Here is an 18508-nt window from a genome sequence, read left to right on the forward strand (position 1 = left end):
CGCCATGGAGACGGCCGCCATCCTGCGCGTGCGGCACTGCGGCGCCGCCATCTTCTGCCGCCGCGCGCCCCCGCTCTGCCCCGCCTGCGGCCGCCCCCTGCGCGGCGCCGGGCTGCGCGCGGCCCCCGTGCGCCTCCCCTGCCCCTTCGGCGACGGGCACCGGCGGCCCCGCGCCTTTCTGCTGCGGCCTTCCGTCGGCAGCTTCCTGGGGTACGGAGCGCGGTATACGGGCACTACGCGGTGGCGGGCGGGGGGCCGGCCAGGGGAGTAAGTAGTGCCGGGTCTGGAATGGAAGCGTGCCCTCGGTGGGAGCCGAGCGCTCCGCCCGCTCCATCCCCGCCCGCGGGACAGCGAGGAGAAGCAGCCGCCGTTCCAGAGACACCGGCGGTTTTGACGGGACGAGCGCGGCTCACACCTCACAGGCTCCGTTTTTGTTTCAGAGAATACGACGGGAACTCTGATCTCCACGTCGGAATATCCAGCGCTCAGGGTAAAACGCATTTCGTAGCAGGCTGCCGGCACTCCGCCCAGCTCCTGCACCTCAGACACCGGCGCTGCACGGCAGCCCTGCCGGAGCACGGTGCAAACACGAGCTGAGCAGCACGCCTTTACTGCCTGTACAGCACCACACGGGTCAAATCCCCACGTCCAGTTAGTTATCTTGCCTTGCAGAAACCAGCACGTTGAGTGAGTCAAAGCCATACGCCACTCTTCTCCCAGTTCCACCTCACTGCATGGAATGGAAGTAACAGGTGACCTGTATTCGTGACAAAGAAATAAAAGCAAGGCAGCAGAAAATTCAGGAGAGCACGCTATTGCTAATTCTGAAGTCATCCCTAATTAAAACAAACAAATGTGTTGTTGACAGTCATTACAGGTTCTCAGAGCACAGCAGCCCAGACAGACAGCTCAACAGGAACAGAAAAACAGTCTGGTTTGGAGGCTTCAAGAAGAAGCCTAGCAGTCCTGAAGTTGTTTTCCTTATCAAAAGATCTTATATCACCTTGTAAAAATGAGAACTTTTTTTACTTTGACAAGTAAACACTGCACTTTCTACTCTAGTTCTAGAAGGTCTCCAAAGGGAAGCTAGGGTTTAAAAGAGTGGCATTAATAGTAGCTCACTTAAAAACGCACATGAATCCATTTTCTCCAGTACTACCTGTCAACCTGTTGCTCTTTATTTTCAGGAGTGGTGTATAATTACAATGAAGAGGGCATTCACAGAGATGCAACCGGATGGGAGCAGTGCATTAGTGTCCCACTAGTACAGCCAGATATGTTTGAGCTTCTTCAGCAGTGGGATCACCTCCTAGAGGAATTTTCTATGGGAGAGGAGTGGCTTCCTCATAGGTATGTAGCTGAAAATGTGAATGCGATAGGAGTTAAGTTAGGATGATAAATTAGGCTATTCTGTTTTGGATCCTTCAGCTCCTTCAAACACATCATTAATTACAAAGCAGTCTAAACTCTTCCAGATTGTCTTGAAACTCAGTGACCTTGCTAAACAAAAAAACCAATGTTTTTAAGTACCTAAACCTTGAAAGATCTGTAAGAGAATATATGAGAAATTTTCTTCAGCACCAAAACAACTGCATGAAAAAGAACACTTCACTGGAACACTACATTTAACAGTATGTGAGAATAAGCAAGGCTAGAGAGGTTTCAGCAATTACAGTAATATAAGGAGATGAAAGAATTTGACCCAGATTGAAAGTGTATATGAAACACAAACCTATTGGTTTTACAAGCATCTTTGACATTTCTCCAACTCCCAGTGCATTAAAGTTATTAGTAAAATTAAATTGATGTCAAGCAATGGTAGAAAGTGAGTAGATGTATCCATCTTTTCTACAAGGTTTTCTTCTGTTTTCCCTGTCAGCCACCTGATAAAGCCACCTAGTTTCCCAAAAATAAGACCAGTGACCACTTCAACTGCTGAGAACTGGACTTTAAGATGTTAAATCTTAATGCTTATTTTTCCAGTGGACCGGAACTGTGCTAAACTAATCCTGTAACTAATTTTAATTTTCTTGTTTACTTTCCATTTAATTTGTATGAAGTATAAGAGTATAAGAGACCAACAAAGAACAGTGGCCGCAGACATGACTAACATCTTAAGTTACTAAGATACTAATTTTCTTTGACAAGACAAATACATGCTTTCCAAAAAAATCAGGTGCTAACTAGAAGACACAGATAGGTAATGAGAAGTGTATTACAGAATCTTTTGCATTATAAATACAAATAGGTTCTGCAAACAAAATCATGGAACTGATTTAGTAAAGCACTGTTTGCTCACGTTTTGTACAAGTTTCCAGAACATGCTGCAGTGCTCTGCAGTCTCAGCACTGAGCCGAAGTGTTACCAGCATTTTTGCAATGCAATTACCAGTTGCATGATGATGATGGCCACTCTTGGAAGTTCCTCCTATTTTTTTTTTGTTAAAGTAAGTACACTGTAGCAAATTCTTGCTCACTTCATGGGAGCTCATAGGTCACCTCAGATAGCCTTAACAAACCAGGGGAGCTTTGAAGAAAACAGGGAGAAATCCTGAACTGGGTTGAGGGTTGCAGGGTTGCTTTTGATAGCTATAGTCTTCATAACTTGCAAAAAAGCCTGGTAAATTCCCAGAGCTGATGTGCAAGTCTTGCAGAAGATTCCCTGTGACAACACAGACCAGGGAGCCACTGAGAGAATGAGACAAGGAATGCCTCGCAGGGCTAGAAAGAACAAGGGAGAAGTGATACAGGATGAGGTGATTACAGAAGAAGCTTGAGGATTAGGTAGATGGCAGGCAGTTATTCAAGGCCAATTAGAAAAAGCAGCACTGCATGGTGAAGGAAAGGAGTAAATTACTCAAATTGTCAGTGGCCAACATTAAGCATTTGGCAGAATCTGGAAAATGTTCTGACACTGAAAAACACAAGTGTTACATGCTTCTAGCTTAGCGTCCTGGGAAAAAAGTGAAGAACATTTTAAATGGCTACTCCTATTTAGTTAGGATTTATCCCTGCATTCTTGGCACTAATGACTGCCAGTGGGAGTTTGACTGGTATACTGTATCAACGTATCAGTGACAAAACAGAGTTGAATTTAATTAAGATTGCAAGTTAATGCCACTCTGAGTGAATTGTCAGTGGTGCCACATAAGGTTACCACTGCAGGAAGATGTTTTCAAGATAACACAGTAACAACACAGAAGAGCAAAAGGTTAACAAGGTAAAAACCAAGTAAGTATTTTAAAAAAATACACTGAAGTAATTAGTGCTCTTACTAATGAGATCTTTTTCCTAGGTATGAAGAACATGACCACAACTGCTACACGTATGCACTGGCATTCATTAACAGTGTACTGACTGCACAAGGAAAGCAGCAAATGAGTAAAAGTGAATTTACAGAGAAGTTTGTGATTCCACAGACAAAGAATGCTTCTAAGTATATTACCCTTCATCAGGAACTAACCACTAAGGACTTCTACATTGTACCCCTTCCTGATCAAGAAGAACAGTGCTGAAAATAAGTTGTCCAACTAGACATTGTGTTCTGTTGAGACATTTAATATTAGAAATCGTAACGGCTTATAATTAGGGGTTTTAACAAATCAACTGTTGAAATAAGCTCTTTTGAATCAAACATTTTTCCCATCACACGTATGGTTAAAAAAAAAAAAAAAAAAAAAAAAAAAGGAGTTTGTGCTTGCATGCTGCTCAAATCTAAAGTCTGTGACAAAGCAAAATCATTTTCCTTTACTTCAGCTACTAGTAAAGCATACAGCATTTATAACATAAATCCAGTCTCACTGTCAGGTACATTTCTTTTCCAGTCCTTTATGTTTTACATGTTATCCCTCAAACCAAGACAGACCCGTAACATTAAAGGATAGTCGTACAGCATCCTATCTGTAATGAACAGCAGACTCGTCTGGATCCATCACAGAGAGAAAAATATAAAAGCAATTTATGTTTAAAAGAAATAGAAAGATGCTCCAACAGTACTTCTACCTACTGTACATTACAGAGAAGTGTATGCTGAGGACAAAGTTTTACTGTTCATAATTCTACACACTTATTTACATATATTCTAGCTTAAGAAAACATGTTTATCTTCCCCTCTACTAGCTTCTGCAAAGTAAATGTAGACCTGAACTAGATTTAAGTCCTGTTTCCTCAACTATAGAGAAACAATGAAACCACTGTGGTTTTCCATATCTAGTTTATAATTTTGTAAACACAAACTGCAAATGCTACACCCCCATCTTATTTCACTTCTTGCTAAATTCCTAGTTCCTTTAAAAGCATATTCAGAAACACAAGACAGAGACAACCAGTTTGAAATGCTCAATTCTGCTGCTGCTAAGAGCCCCCCATCCAGAAACCTTCAAGCAATTCAGAGTTCTTTAGCTAAGATTTAGCTTACAAAAATAAATTACAGCATGCTATTTCTGAGTATATCAGAATTCATACCTCATTTTAAGTTTTGAATTTCAACTATTGAAATATAAATACATGGCAAAGTATCAGTGTCCTGGTAGAACTATCTGCTATAAAGTATTTGTTGTAATAGTACTAAAGCATGAAACATAGTCATCTCTAGTTACAAGTACAGCACTGTGCCACATACAGTTGACACACATGCAGATGTTCAGCTTGAAAAAGCAATCACTCTCTTGACATTTCCATTTTACATCTTTCTCTGTAAATGACAGGATATGCTTGGATTTTAGTCAGCATTTATACATACCAACTGAAAATGCTGATAGAAACTGATGATGAGCCATTGTCTGAGGGATCAGGTGAAAAAAACAAAATGTTTATAAAAAGGATTAGATTCTTCCTCTAATTCGGCTAAAGATCATCTTGCTCACTGCGCTCACGGGAGGACACCCAACGAGTTACAATCAGTTCCTGAAGTAAAAAACAGCAACTATTATGGAAGTGAAAAAGATGAAAACAATCTCCATGAGATGGTCTTAAGCATTTAGCAGACCGACTTACATGACGCAATCCCAGCAAACGGATGACTACAGACATTCCTGAAGTAAGCTGGCTTCTTGGGTGTTTGACCACCTTGCCCACAACAGAGGGGTGGTACTCAATGATCAAGGTCCCTACTGACCTCAGTCATGATTCTATGTTGTTCTTCCTTTGTTTTTAAACACCCATAAACCATACACTCTCCATAATTATCTGCTTTTTTCCCCCCCATGAAAATGTTTCGCAGTAGCAGCAACATTCAAATTTGGATAAGAAAATCTAAAGTGTTTAAAGAGGATGTAAAGCACTTCTCGTATCTTAGGGCACAAATAAATCTGGCTATTTTATTGCAGCCATGCATGTAAAAACAAAAGCTGGCTGAAAAGCAAGCAACAATTCAAGAGGGTTCTTTTACGGTAACAACCTACCTAGGTTGTTACGTGTCCAGCTGCCCCAAGGCAAAATCAACACAGACAAAGGAAAGAAACTATTACTCACCTGGACCTTAATTCTTTTCAAACACTCTGGCGTGGCCATCTCTTCTTCAGTCATATCAGATGGTTTAATCAAATAGCATAACATAAGTTCCTGTTGGTAAGCAGAAAATAATATACTAATTTCAACTCATTTCTTTCTATACAGGTTATAGATTAATTAGAAATGTAGATGCTAAGTTTCCTAGAACATGTCTTCTGCAAATCAAATTGGAGAAGAGCCGTATAACCTGTATGTCTCATTTCTCTTATCAAAGCAGAATCCTGTGTTGGATTAAGCTGTAACCATAACACAACAACTGAGCAGCACGATTATGAAAATAACATTATGTATGACACTATCACAGAAAAAGTTTTCAGAAACTTTCAATTCTACAGTTGAAAACAAAATCCTGATACACAGAGAGGGATTTAAAGACAGAACTGGTAACTGGGAAAGCAGCATCCTTTGTGTCTTTCTACAGTTCTTCACACAAGTTCCTGCAGAGGAGAGAAATTTAATAAACTTCTTCCAGATGTCCTGTGGATATTAACTAATGAAACTTGTTTGCCCGCCAGAAACTCCATGTGTTCTTCTGCACACTTGAAGCAGAATTCCCTTTCCAGCCTCATGCCCGACTCCAAATATTTCAGAACTAAACTGTGTATTTATCATTTCAAAGCTATTTTAAAATGAGTAGCTTACACCATTACCTTAGAAGCATTAACAGTTGTTCTGTTCAAACCAGACAAGGACATCCAGCTCAGCGGTCTGCGAAGAGAACCTTCAAAATTGTCATCAACTAATTCAGCAATGACAGAGTAACTGGAAAACAAAGGAGATGGGACAATTCACAGGAAGAAAATTGTTTTAGGAAGATTGTATAGCTTAAGAATTTGAGAAAAAAAAAAAAAAAAAAAAAAAAAGTTAAACAATAGGCCAGCATGCAGTAAGCAAGCTAAGAAACTTAAATCTCTTCCCATTAGGCAAGAGGAGAAAAAATCAAACTGCTAGCAGGCTGACTGGCATCTTCCCTCCCTACCCTTCTGCTGGCGTTTGGAGTTGTTCTTTTGTGGATGCCAAGCTGACATTTAAAAACAATTTACTATTTAGGTGTAAACACGACTAGCTAAGGAATAAAGATCATTATCATGATTAATCATTAACCCGCAGTGGGGGGTTTGAAACTAGATGATATCTGAGGTCTTTTTCAACCCAGGCCATCCTATGATTCTATGATCATCCCTTAAGAATCATGTGTTTTTCCTTCCAAATTACATAAGTTATCCATACTACATACTTTCAAAACTCAGCATTACTAAATGATGTCTCCAACTGCATTCATCGTGACTGCTAAATATGCTCATTTCCAATTTTAATTTGTAATATTTTATTACTGTCACAAGAACACAATAAAACCATGTTACTTAGTACCTCTGTTAAAGGAGGCACTTTTATATTCCCATATGAACACATCTGACAAAGTATTTTGGGTTAGGAGTATGTGCTTAACCAGTGAAGACGCTAAATTAGCATGAGAGAAATTTTCTAATTTGAAATTAAGAAGATAGCCAAAAAAATAAGCTTCAAACCTTGCATGATAGAAGGGAGGGCCCTTCCGATACAGCACTGAAAAGGAAGAGAAACACCTGAGTCAGATAATCACAGTTACTGCCTGAGTTTAACATCTGGGCCCATAAATACTTACATACGCTTCATACATTTTAGTTACACTAGACAAAATTTCAACACTTCTGAATTTTGCTCAGAATTAAATTGTCCCAGTAAGTGAAGAAGGGGAAAAGAAAGACAATTAATATGGGAGCAGCAGGACCAAGGAAATGGCAGGTAAAGACGTAGAAGAGCCAAAAGAATTTAGTAATTGCCATGGGGAAAAAGAGCTTGGAATTTTTCTCTAACAGATTCATGCTTTTAATACCATATGTGCAACACAAGTAGAGCTGCTGGAATACAAGGGGAAGGTCACAGTAAGACTGAATTCCTGTTTGAAGCAATCACCTTCCACAAGTTTTAGGGAGGCCAAAGCACAAGTTTTTAAATACTGCCACAGTCCCATCTGTAGACATGCTGAAAGTTCTCTCTCTGTGCTCATATTTCCTACCTCACCTCTGTCATGAGTTTGCAAGAGATTACTTTAACTAGAACATACACCTGGCTGTCGGACAAAAAAAGAGTAGTACCTCATTCCAGCAGCAATCATTTTTTGCACAGTATCCATTAAAGGCAACAACATTAGTAGCATCAATTTGATAAAGCTACAGCACAAGAACAAGAATCTAGAGGGCAGGGCTGAATCTTTACTAGCCTTAAACTAATCCACATCACTGGCACAAGATGAGGAGTGATATGCTGAACAACAAACTCAGGCCAGATGAGTGATGAACAATCTAATATCTAATGAATAAATCAGGTGACCAATATCAGAACCTTACTGATTTGTATACAGTTCATAGAAAATACCTTTCTTCACACACATCTTCCTGTAACAACAGGCATAACTGGACTGTTTATGCCAATGTGAGCTGAATGTAGTCCTTGAATTACTTAGCAGGGGATTACGGACACTTCTAATTACTTCTGTATGACAAAAAAATTCTACCATTAGCAAACAAGCAATCGCAAGAGACTCTGTTTTGAAGAAAGCTACTCACAGAGATCAGTTCCATACTTCAGCCCAACCTTGGGGACCCAGCCCTTGCTGCGGAAGTAATGATACGCCATGTAAGTAGTTTTAAAACTAGGCTTCACTTCGCTGAAAATTTCCCATAGCTTCAAAATAGTTAAGGGCTCCTAAAAGTCACAGATGAAGGCATTAACATGATTACATTCGTATTACAGCACATGCAGAATACTGTGTGTAGCACAGAGTAAAAGCAAAACGTCAGACATCACAGTCCCAACATGATGAAAATGAACTTCAGAGAACAGAATGCAAAAACCCTAAACGTAGGAGAAAATGGTAGCTTCTATTTGTTTTTTTTTTTTAATCATTTCACAATCAGTCCCATAAGTTTCTTGTATAAAAAGAACTCTGATAAATAGAACCATAGGAAGATAAAAGAGCAATCTTTATATATGATTATGCAAATATATAAGTATTATCATATTCTTCCTAAGCTGCCCTCCCCCACATTCATTACCTAAGCTGCAACAAACAACCTTCCTCTACAGGAAGATCCTGCTTGCCTATATTTTGGCAGCTGTATTTGCCATGATAAACAAAACTTTCAGACTAATATGTTATAAGCAGAAATACTACTACTTGTTAGAAAAAACTTCCCAATTATTCTGCTTGGTATTCCCTCCTTTGGGATTAAGAGCATACAATGCTGGTAATATTTGGCAAAAAATTCATATCAAAACAGACCCAAATGAATGGTATCCCCATCAATCCAATCTCTTACCTCACCATAATAAACAGTTAAGCATCCCAGAGCATACACCAAGAAAAAAGCCTGAAAAACCAAAAAGAATACTTTTAACTGATATCTACACTCTTCTAGGAGGTCATATTCCAGGCAAGAACAAAAGCTCACATTCATTTTATACAGAAATCAAGACAGACAAGTTGCTTGTGAGGTTCTTCTGAAATTTCTATTTATGACCTTCACATTCCAATAGATAGAGTACCACAAAAATCACGCACGTGCTGTTGACTCCTGAAGGCACTGCATCAAAGCTGTGAACCATATTAAAACTGCAGATATATTTAGCAGGAGCACAATGGGATTTACATAAATGAAGAAGGGAGAATCCTATAATTCAGAGACAAATATTAATATATTCAATATACTCTATTCAAAACGTACCTCTTCCAAGCTGAGTTGTAAATATTCAAAAATCCTAAATGGATTTCTTCTGCAGACTAGTTTTTCCTTCTTGACAAACTACAACGAAAATTTACTATATTAAGACGTTAAACTGGAAAAAATACCGAATTCTTAAGCTTGCAATGATTATAGCCATTAAAAAAAAAAAAAAAAAAAAAAAAAAGAGCCTTACATTTTGTTGCTGATGAGCGGAGCCCTCTTCAGGACATAAGCTACCTTCCTCTTCCTCTTGCACAAGCACATATTCTGGAGCACGTTCTCCTGACTTGGCCATGTCGCTCGATTCTCGCTCGGGGCCCCCTTTAGCCTTGCAGCCACAATGCACATGAGAACCATGCTTCTGGCAGGACGCTTGGGCTGCCTCTTTCACAACAGCAGGCTCCTGTTCCTCAGAGCCAAGAGCCACCACGGGATCAGAAGCGAGATCTCCTTCTGCACAGGCTTTCTGGCAGACCTCCTTCTGAGGCTCAGGACTCAAAGTCGCCGTGTTTTCGGTATCTACAGCAGACTGCCTGGAAAGTTCTGCATTTTCTGTGTTTTGGCCCATCGTGTCACAGCCATCACCAGTTTGCTCAGCTCCACCCTTTTCCAAAAATGGAAATTCAAGAGACCTAGTGTAATTCTCAAGAATTTTGGTCACGGAGCAGCTATCAAACCCTTGCTCTTGCAAAGCACTTTTAGCCCACTGAACACGCTGCTGGTACCTAGAGAACAAGTGAAATAAATGAGAAGTTCCAGGGCTTTTTTTCCTCTAATTAACACCTTAAAAACACACATGTAATTTCTGTGGTAACACTACAGAATGCTACGCAAGAACCACACCTTGAGGACTGCTGTGATGCAGTTTGAAGGAGCAGGAGCTTGGCGGAAAAAAAACCAGCATTCTCACACAGAAGCCTTAAATCTGAGTTCTCTGCAAGAAGATCTCTGTATCAGAGCTTCCACGATTAAACATTGTAAGCAGGACTCAGTATACAGAGTTCTCACAGACATCATCGATTACACAGCCCACTACTGAGAACAGTTATCTTCAACTTATTTTAATTCCTTTGAAACAACAACAGAGTAGAAACGTGAAAATCTTAAGGAGAAACTGCCTTGAGTTTTAACCAACAACCCCCCGCCTCCGAGGACCAACAGTGACACAAGCAGAGAGTTACTAGCTGAGAGCTGTGAATATTTCTCCTAATATCTTTCAGTGAGTTACAATAATCCCAGCTGTTAGTTCGTAGCTCTCACTGGAGATAATGTTAATATCCAGTTTAAGGCAATCATCCTTCTGTGAAAGTTTCAAGTAGCTGAGTACAGTCGTCCTTAATCAAAGCTGGGCAATTCCAGTACTATATTTGTTATTTCTCAAAACTTTTACAAAGTCAGAGATCAGGTAATGTAGAACAGCAAAAGCAAATAATTGTGAATTCGGAGTGTCAACAAGAAACAAATCCCCTCTGAAATCTAACAAAGCTATGTAATTCAGTGCTGTACTTCGTGTTACAATAAAGATTCCTCTGTGTTCTATGTGGATTTGGAGTTACAGACCTCTGCTGAGACAGATCACCCCATCCACCTGCACCAACACAACACTTCCAATGCCCATCTGCCTTTACACATTCAGTGCCACACAGCAGTGTTTCTGCGAGCAATAGCAATGCCACTACTGTCTGCCTTACCTAAAGTTGAGGGCCCAAGAAGCCAAACTTTTAAATTTAAGTAATTTTTTTCTACTGTCATCGTAGAATGAAAGCAAACACAGCAGCTAACATGCCCACTCTATGGTTAGGTCATATGCTATTTAAGTGGAACTAAATAAATGTGATCCAACACCCCGTTTTGTTAAATGCACAAACTAGCAATATTAAGAGAGAATATAGAAAAAAAGAAAGTAAATTTTTAGGCTACATAAACGCCTAAGGGCTTCTTCAGCCTTAAATCAATAAGCAAATGGGAAGGTTTTACAATATTCTGCCCCAGAAACCTCTCACTCCTTCTCAGCTGAGGAACAAGACCATTATGCTTGACAATATGAATTCATTACCCACACTTAACCTTGACTTTTATTCAGCAGTTAATAAAGGTAACCTTACATCAGAAACCATGCTAAGTATCACCCAATCTATTTCCAGTTTTCTGAATGCAATTTATAAGTGAAATAAAAAGAAACAGAAGTCACCAGCACTTACACAGCCCTGAAAACAAGTAAGATAAAACATGAACTAAATTCTCCTGCCTTCTAAAATAGAATTAAAAAGTAACATAAGCTGACTTACTTTTTTGATGTGATTATAGGCATGTTTAGGTTGGCACCTGTTATTAAGAGAAAATCACACACTGTATCATCAACATAAACATTTCATGAGATTTTAATCACAGATAATTACTCATGTTTTCAATAATCCATGCCATTTTGGTCCCACTTGCATTGGTTAAGGACATGGGAGAACTAGAACTGGCAGAGGTAACCAGAGGTAAAGCAGCCAGCAGAAGATCAGCTAAACACACTGCTTTCCTCCAGCCTTTACAGAGACAGTTACATAAGGAGACTGCCAAATCCAGCGATGCCTATGGGATTTAGTTGTGAAAAACATGGATAAAGCATGACAGTCTCTTCTTAATGAACCAAGAGCACACCAGATGTAACTAGCCACCAGTAGATTAAAAAATCCACTTATCCTTGCCTCATGATATCATGAATGGTAAGAACTGGGGTTTACAGCCAAGAAAAGCCTGACAGTTATAGGCAGAAAAGTCCAAGGATGACACCTTCACTTAGCAGAGCTCCTGTACAACAACTCGGTGGAGCCTGGCAGGATATATGGAGGGATAACTAACACTTGGTTTTCCAAGGAGTCTCATAGTGGGCATTATCAGAGACAAGATATGGAAGCAGGTTGACTCAAAGTAGCACAACAGACTACTTTGTGTGTGATTTATAGACATATATTCAATGAGTGACATCAAAAGTGTTATTAGAACGGTGAAAAGAAGTACAAATGGGCACAGCTTACCTTGCCATTTGGAAACCAGTGAAGGATCAGAAATGCTGTACATTGGCCGACTTCTTGAAAGAATGCCTTTTCCAAAATAGCCCTTCAAAGAAAAAGGAAAAAGTCTTCATTTTATCAGCAGATGGAAGAAAACTTACTTCCAAACTACAAAATGTTTACTGCCTTTGCCTGCTGACAAAAATAACCGAAATCCTGCAGCTTTTAATCTTAGCCCAAAGCTGGTTGTTTAACCTCTGGTAACTAATTTAACATTTAACGGTCACGCTTGAAAGTTTAATTAAGGGAATGTTGAGTCTTTTCCCTCAGTTTTAAATATTCGTCAGACAACTTCTCTGAAAGTAGAGGTAGAAGAAGCACCTGCGTATTCACACTGTGACCACGCATAAGGAAAACAGGGACACAGAAACTGCACAAGAATGGGGATGGAGAGGTCAATAAAGGCCTGCCACACGGCAGGGTGGGCAGCACCTCGTTGTACAGCCGCTCCACGTCCTCGGGGCTCCTCACCACGACGCTGTTGTTGACCATATCAGCCCGGCACATCCTGAAATCCCCCCCGCCGGCACCCACAGGGAAAGGCGCCTGGTAGCACTCAAATACCCTTCTTTTCCTTCTCGGGGGACGGAAAGCGGCTTCGGCCATCTCCCTACAGCACCGCCTCCTGCTAAAAAGCGGAAACGAGACGTGCTCAGCGCTCCTTCACGTTCACACACGTCCATCCCCCAGCCGGGACCCGCCAACCCCGCCCGGCACCGCGCGTTTCGAATAGCACGAGGCGCAGAACGAGCGCACCTACAGCACACGGCTGCCCGAGCGCAAACTACTTTCGGACACAACCAGGACGAGCTCCCGGGAGCGAGCCCGGATTGACAGCCGCCCTTCAGCGGAGCCGCTCAAACGCGCCACGCCGCGCCGCGCCCGGGGAGCGGCCGTCAGTCACGCACCCTTGGTGACCACCCACGCGGCACCGCCCCGCCCGACGCCGGCGGTCCCGCCCGGGGCGAGGTGTTGTGAACCGGGCAGAGAGCGGAACGCCGAGTCCCGGCCCCGCGACCAGCACCCCCCCAGAGCGACCGCGCGCTACCGCGCGCACCCGGCCCCGCCGTAGCAGCAACAGCAGCACCGCGACGCTCCGCCTCCAGGCGGCCGCGCCTGCGCGCGAGCGGTGGTGGCGGCCGCGCGGCCTAGTGCAGCTCGCGGCGCTTATGAGCGCGGGAGGGCGCTGCGCGCTGATGGCTGCGCGCCCTGAGGCGGCGGAGGCTTCCAGGCGGCGCGGGGTGGGGCTGTGCGCGCCTTGACGCTGCGGCGCTCTATGTTCTGAAATGAGCGATGAGCTTCGTAATGAGGGACGTTAGATAGATGGGAGGCTGATACAGCGGTGGGAGGTGAGGATCCCTCTCAGCTGGCAGCAGTTCTTGGCTCTGTGACGCGGCCGTGGCTGACTCGGAGCTGCTCGGGATAACGCGGTGCTTCTGGCAGCAGTCGCTGAGATCTGCAGCTCATTGCCAGAAGGAAATGGCAGCGTAATTAACAGAAAGGACCTGAATAAAATGCAGAGCACGTCAGTGTGTCTTTGTGTTTCCAGTGGACTCGTTACTAGTTTAGGCCACGCTCGACAAACTCCTAATCACACACGCACCTACAGTGCAGCTGCTCCTCGCTCCGAGGTGCAGTGAGGGATCAAAGGAGGGACATCTGTCCTGGAAGGCACCCAGCAGAAAGTCCCATCAGTAAACGTGCTGATGACAAGACGCAAAAGCACATTGCTGCTATGAGCTAATTCATTTATCCCCATTTAAAAGACACGGGAAGAGGAGTGTAGGTTATAAGACCACATAGGAGACATAGAGCTAAATGCGAGAAATGTAAAAGGGCGTTTCTTTTGCTACCATGCAAGTACCTGTGTGTTAAAACATCAAAATAAGCAAGTATCAAAAATGGCACTTGGCTTCAGAATTCCCGATACCTGTCAAATCAAGTTGATTTCAAATGACATTAGAGTTTATCTAAGACAGATAAGCCTGTATGCCCCCACTGTGCAGACACAGTACTACGAGATGCGCGTTACAACGAGCAGCAGACAAAACAGCAGCAAGCCATGAGTCAGCTGCTTTCTACCACATCTCATTATCTTCATACAGCCTTGAAAGGAAACCACAGCACACACCATTCAGTCAGTTCACTGCATCACACTCATTTCATCAAGGGAATATGCAGTGAATATCTGTTCCCATTTCTTTTTCTGATTATAAGTCTAGATTGTTCTTCAACCAGAAAAATTGCTATCTGAAGGACAAGATCACTTTAAGATGAGTCATTACAATACTTGTATATATTATTTTAGAATATCAGCAGTTGTACAGACACTTTTGCAGATGTCTGGATTTCCCTTTTTATGATGAGACAGCAAATGACACAGCAGCAGTAAGATGACTGGGCAGAACCTCTGGAAAGCAGATGCTGAGGATTATAGAGAATCACGAGTTGGAAATCAGTCAAAATGTGAAAAAGGGTATCATACTGGTGTTTACATGCAGGAGGCCATACCCAAGGCATGAAGTAGATGAGCATTTCTTTCACTAAGAACCTGAACTGAAGAGTGTCCAATTAGAAGAACAGGTCATGATAAATGTAGAGCAATTGGACAGAGTCAAGAAGAGAGTGACAAGAGTGACATGAGGAAAGACTCAGTCTAGAAAATGTAAAATGAACAAAATAGGCCATTACAGAGAGGGAGATGCTTTTGTTTTATTTCCATGAGTGGAAATTTTAACAGCACACTAGATAAATATTTCTCAGACGCAGCTAAAGTTTGATCCTGACTTGAGACAAGGGACTGCAATAAAAGGACCAAAGATGACTTTTGTGGCAGTTCTCAGTGTTTATCCTTTCTGTTTTTCTGATCTCTGCAGTGCCATGGAAACTGCAATACCCTGTACTGCCCTACAGAGGCTGAAAGCCTTTTGTTAAATCATCTCACAGACTTCCATTTCTGTTATGCGATCTTTTGGTTTAGTAATGTCTTCATGAGAATAGACTGTTTCATGTTGTGTGTGGGTGATTCATTGCTTCTGATGCAGGGCACTCCATTACTTACTACTTCTTGATACTGAGCTTAATTATCCTGTTGACTTTATTCAATTAAGGTCCAAATTGATGCCAGCTTTCTGAGAAGTCATGCTGCAAGTTTGCTGGAATCATTAGATGAAGTAAATTCCATGTATGCAACGAGAATTCATATTTACTAATATTTAAAATATAGTATTAATTTTCATGCTATGGAGACTCTACTGCCAATAAAACTAAGTTCCATATGCAGGAAAGTGCTGGAGAGTTATGCTAACAAAAGGGATTGGTTTTGGGGTGTCTGGAGACTTTTGGAAGGAGTTAGGAAGTTAGTTCCCAGTCCCACCTCAGCCAAAACAGGTGAGGTTTCTTTTTCAATACATAATTTACAATCTTAAGCTTATTAGAAGAAATAGAAATATCAGCCTGTAAAACTGTTTGCCCATGTAGCATTTTCTTGTGTTTTCTCAAGGAAGTTAGTAATAAAATTGTAAAAGAATGACATATTCTAGTAATGTCTGTAGTCAATTTTAGATTCCATACGAAACAAAAAACAGTTTTGCATAAAATCTCACAAAAAATAAGTCATAATTTGTCATTAGATTCATTTCTCTTTCTGGTTTCAACAAGATGTTCCTGCAAAATTTTCTTTGCTCATGCTGGTTGTAGTCAAGAGAAATGCTTTGACATGTGTTCTAAAAAAAACCCATTTATTTCTCACAAGGTGATCTGAACAGTAGTTGGGAGGATGGGCTGTTATTTACATTTGCAGTTCCAGTTTCCCTGGATAAGCAGCAATTCCCATGGAAATGCTGGTTACATTAACTTTGACAGAGATATGGGACTGTTTTTGGAAACTTAAAAAAAAAATAATAATTAAAAAACCAGCAAGGGAATACTTTTCATTTTTTATTAATATGTAATATCTTTTTTTTTTAATTAAAGAAATAAATCAAGGTTAGTTCCTGCTTAGTTTCAGATGGCTTTCACAGGAGACAAAAAAAGAGAAGTCAGACAAATATTGGCCACGCATCAACCCAGTTACAAATCCCACAGCAGCAGAAATCCCAAGGTGGACAGCAGTAAGTGGATAGCATGAGAAAAGAGAACACTGAACATTAATGTGTAGCTATCATGATTTTGCATTTGTGGAGATTTAAACACCCTTTAGTGAGGAAGTTCTACGGGACTGTTGGATCCTGCTGACATTCCATCCTATCAGCATATGACCTGAAGGCTCTCTGCAGACATTGCAGTGTGCAGGGACACTTTCTGTCCTCACAGCTAACTCTTGGTTTGTATTACAAACTTTATGCATTTGAAATGATGTGAATATTAAATTTTCTCTGCATCAAGGCTTTAAACAACCCCAAATTATTGCTTCCCTTCTCCCCATAAAAATTAATGCAAAAGGTCTGAGCTTGCAATTTCAGGAGTGTTTAAAGGCACTTACAGCCTCTGATTTTCACCCATCCCTTGAGCTCCAGTATCACGTTCATTTACCTCTTGTTTGAGAAACATTTGTTCCTTCATGGGTCATTAGTTTTCCTGCTTCATCAATCACCCAGGTAAGTTAAATGACGCACAGCTTCTATTTTGCCAAGTTCTGGCTGCGTCACCTTCATCTCCTGCTACTGAGCAATTGGCCAAGCAGCAAAAGGCCAGGAGAACTCCAGGCTCCAGCAAGACAATCAGTAAAAGGCCTTTTCATTTTCTGCATTTCCGTAGGAAGGAAAACTGTAATAATTAGATGTCTCCACTAGATGTCCATATTTCAGCAATTTTTGAGTCGTAACTTCAGTGAATTCAGTTGGCTCGTGCAAAATGCCTATAAAATGCTCCACTGAAAGACTTTCATGCTAGTGAAGTTGTGTGCTTTTTTTCCCCCAGCTTGGCTTCTAATTTTCCTATACACAGTTCTATTTTAGCGCTTAGATGAATGCAGATCCCAAACCAGTGGCTCAGATTTTTAGCTATGGCTGACTAATTGTTAAAAAATTACTTTGCTCATTACATTTATCTTAAATATTGATATCCAGTATTTACCTACTTCTCTAATGGATGCTATGCTTGTGTGGACACGTGTTGGTAACTGAGCACATGCTCTTTTTTATGCTTACAGTTAAAAACAAACTGTACGCGAAACAAGCTTTTGGCCTTGGAATTAATTTACTGAAGATGCTTATCACTGCTCTGGCTGGGCAAAGGACCATTATGGCAACTGTGAATGGCAGCACCTGCACTTCAGCTGTGCTCATCTCCTGCCAAAGCAGTGAGTGCAGTGCTCATAGAAAGTGCCAGGCTACAGCTCCAAACATCTCTTTGCAGGAACTGGCAGACTGCACCTCTGTCATCAGCCTGCTCATTTGCCTCAGTGTATCTGGAGAGTTGTCTTGTTGTGCCAAATTGGTAACATTTTTACTCACTTCCCAGATCACCTGCATTACTGCAAATTACTGTTTATATCCTCTGTAATGTCTTTGTGGTTCGTATGTCCACTTATTAACAATAATAGGGAGGCTGACAATTTAGTTCAAATACTAGGCAATTCCAAGAAGCTGAAATGACAGCATTAAGATTACATCTAATCCTGAGCTGGATTCCATTCTAGGAATAACCCAGAGAAGAGACTTTTTTCACTATTTTTCTTCTGGTTTCCCATGCATTTTCAGCTATATTAAACATAAGGATAGAATGGATTTTAGAGAATGCTGTGTATCACTCCATTCAAAGACTGAACTTTCAGAACCAGCTGCAAGCTAGGCACTAAAAATTCACAGTTCATGTAGATGTGGGTATAACATCTAAAACTAAATTTGTCTCCAATACTTCATTTTCAATATTAAGGAATGTGAAATGTATCTCAAAGTTCATCCTACATTTTTCACTGTTCAACAAAATTTGGTGTCACTCCTTTTAATCTCAACACTCTCTGACCCAGGAGCATGCTTTAACATGGCTGTCTGCCTCTAATTGCAAAAATAATCCTACTGGGATTCAGATATTATCTGAAATGTGTCTCAAAGCTCATCCTAAATGCTGTCTAGGTTCCTATGTTATAACTGAAAAAAGGACAAAACAACAAGTAAATCAGGAGAAATTCCTAAATCATCACATTTCTAAGAATTGAAATAAACCA

The 18508-nt window shown here is 41.1% G+C and overlaps 2 protein-coding genes across 6 annotated transcripts; one reads left to right on the plus strand and one right to left on the minus strand.

The window, feature by feature from the left end:
• Positions 1–4: 4 nt before the first annotated feature.
• MKRN2OS (MKRN2 opposite strand) lies at positions 5–4150 on the plus strand. Its single transcript, XM_042823623.1, has 4 exons — positions 5–210; positions 441–490; positions 1188–1350; positions 3295–4150. Exons 1-4 carry the CDS (start codon positions 5–7, stop codon positions 3512–3514), a joined length of 639 nt encoding a protein of 212 aa, XP_042679557.1. The 3' UTR covers positions 3515–4150.
• On the minus strand, positions 250–13417 carry TSEN2 (tRNA splicing endonuclease subunit 2). Of its 5 annotated transcripts, none has more exons than XR_006169717.1 (12): positions 12772–12967; positions 12304–12385; positions 11566–11602; positions 9471–10002; positions 9278–9355; positions 8873–8923; positions 8120–8258; positions 7040–7076; positions 6161–6272; positions 5472–5561; positions 4741–4904; positions 250–757 (listed from the first exon to the last, which is right to left on the minus strand). XR_006169717.1 is itself a non-coding variant. In XM_042823606.1 (12 exons), the coding sequence occupies exons 2-12, from the start codon at positions 12943–12945 to the stop codon at positions 4845–4847; spliced, it is 1392 nt and encodes a 463-aa protein (XP_042679540.1). In that variant the 5' UTR covers positions 12946–12967; positions 13397–13417; the 3' UTR covers positions 3662–4844. The 5 variants fall into 5 exon arrangements, 4 of the variants coding, with proteins under 4 accessions (XP_042679540.1, XP_042679538.1, XP_042679539.1 ...); XM_042823606.1 differs by lacking the exon at positions 250–757 and adding an exon at positions 13397–13417 and having other exon boundaries at positions 3662–4904; XM_042823604.1 differs by lacking the exon at positions 250–757 and adding an exon at positions 13248–13318 and having other exon boundaries at positions 3662–4904.
• Between the last annotated feature and the right edge of the window lie 5091 nt (positions 13418–18508).

This window comes from Centrocercus urophasianus, unplaced genomic scaffold (genome assembly GCF_019232065.1).
Source record: "Centrocercus urophasianus isolate 14NV4802_14NV808 unplaced genomic scaffold, USGS_Curo_1.0 seq_22, whole genome shotgun sequence".
NCBI lineage: Eukaryota > Metazoa > Chordata > Aves > Galliformes > Phasianidae > Centrocercus > Centrocercus urophasianus.

Bases quoted from the DNA above. Each gene is read 5' to 3' on its own strand.
- MKRN2OS (XM_042823623.1), top strand. From the start codon at position 5: ATGGAGACGGCCGCCATCCTGCGCGTGCGGCACTGCGGCGCCGCCATC. The intron at 211-440 runs GTACGGAGCGCG...TTTTTGTTTCAG, and splicing joins TCCGTCGGCAGCTTCCTGGG to AGAATACGACGGGAACTCTG. The intron at 1,351-3,294 runs GTATGTAGCTGA...TCTTTTTCCTAG, and splicing joins GAGGAGTGGCTTCCTCATAG to GTATGAAGAACATGACCACA.
- TSEN2 (XM_042823606.1), bottom strand. From the start codon at position 12,945: ATGGCCGAAGCCGCTTTCCGTCCCCCGAGAAGGAAAAGAAGGGTATTT. The intron at 10,003-11,565 runs GTAAGTCAGCTT...CTTGTTCTCTAG, and splicing joins CCTATAATCACATCAAAAAA to GTACCAGCAGCGTGTTCAGT. The intron at 9,356-9,470 runs GTAAGGCTCTTT...TTTTCGTTGTAG, and splicing joins CCGCTCATCAGCAACAAAAT to TTTGTCAAGAAGGAAAAACT.